At 59.6% G+C, this 653-nt stretch overlaps 1 protein-coding gene across 1 annotated transcript in view; it reads right to left on the bottom strand.

Moving 5' to 3' along the window:
• LOC104083886 (homeobox protein Hox-B1-like) overlaps positions 1 to 648 on the bottom strand; it is a gene marked incomplete at its 5' end in the record, with an annotated part of 1,453 nt that extends 805 nt beyond the window's left edge. Inside the window, 2 exon segments of the mRNA XM_009587542.1 lie at positions 310 to 522; positions 525 to 648. Coding sequence (XP_009585837.1) covers positions 310 to 522; positions 525 to 648 — 337 coding nt within the window.
• Between the last annotated feature and the right edge of the window lie 5 nt (positions 649 to 653).

The raw sequence follows: 653 nt of genomic DNA, 5'->3' as shown, positions 1-653 counted from the left end.
GCGTCCTTTCATTCACTTTCATTTCTGCTCAGAAACATGTGTAGACTGGGCTCTGCAGAATGGGCAGAGCTTCACAGGCAAGTCAGGAGAGATGAAAAGAAAAAAACAACAACAACAAAAAAACCCCCCACAAAACCAAAAACCCAAAGCAAAACAACTCTGCGTTCCTCTGGAAGATGAGCCGAGTTACCTTGGGTGCAAACCCCGGGGAAGGCAACCTTTCCTTGCAGGGCTGGGGAACTGCCCCCCGCCTCCCTCCTCCCCCGGATGGGGACCACCCTCGCCCAGCTCTGCGCTCCCCAAACTCACCTGTCTTGGGCGGGTTCCTCTTCACTTTCATCCAGTCGAAGGTCTGCGTGGCGTTGGGGCACGGCTCGGAGGGGCACGCAGGGTCTTTGTCTTCGTTTAGAGAAGGCGAGAGGTTGCTGTAAACGCCGGGCAAGTAGCCTGGCTGCTCCTGCCCGTAAAGGTGTTGCTGCTGGTACTGCCCAGCGGTCGCCACCGCCCCGCAGTAGCTCTGTTGGCGGAGTACCCGGCCGCTTGGAAGTACACACCATCCGCGTCCTGCTGGCCGAGATAGAGCTGGTGGTGCCCGTAGCTGGGGCTGCAGGTTTGGGCTGGGTACCCGGCGGCTGGGGCAGCGCCCGCGAAGG

The sequence above is a fragment of the Fulmarus glacialis genome, unplaced genomic scaffold (genome assembly GCF_000690835.1).
Source record: "Fulmarus glacialis isolate BGI_N327 unplaced genomic scaffold, ASM69083v1 scaffold21901, whole genome shotgun sequence".
Classification (NCBI taxonomy): domain Eukaryota; kingdom Metazoa; phylum Chordata; class Aves; order Procellariiformes; family Procellariidae; genus Fulmarus; species Fulmarus glacialis.
Note: the sequence above shows the minus strand (reverse complement) of the source record. Positions and strands in the feature narration are given on the sequence as shown.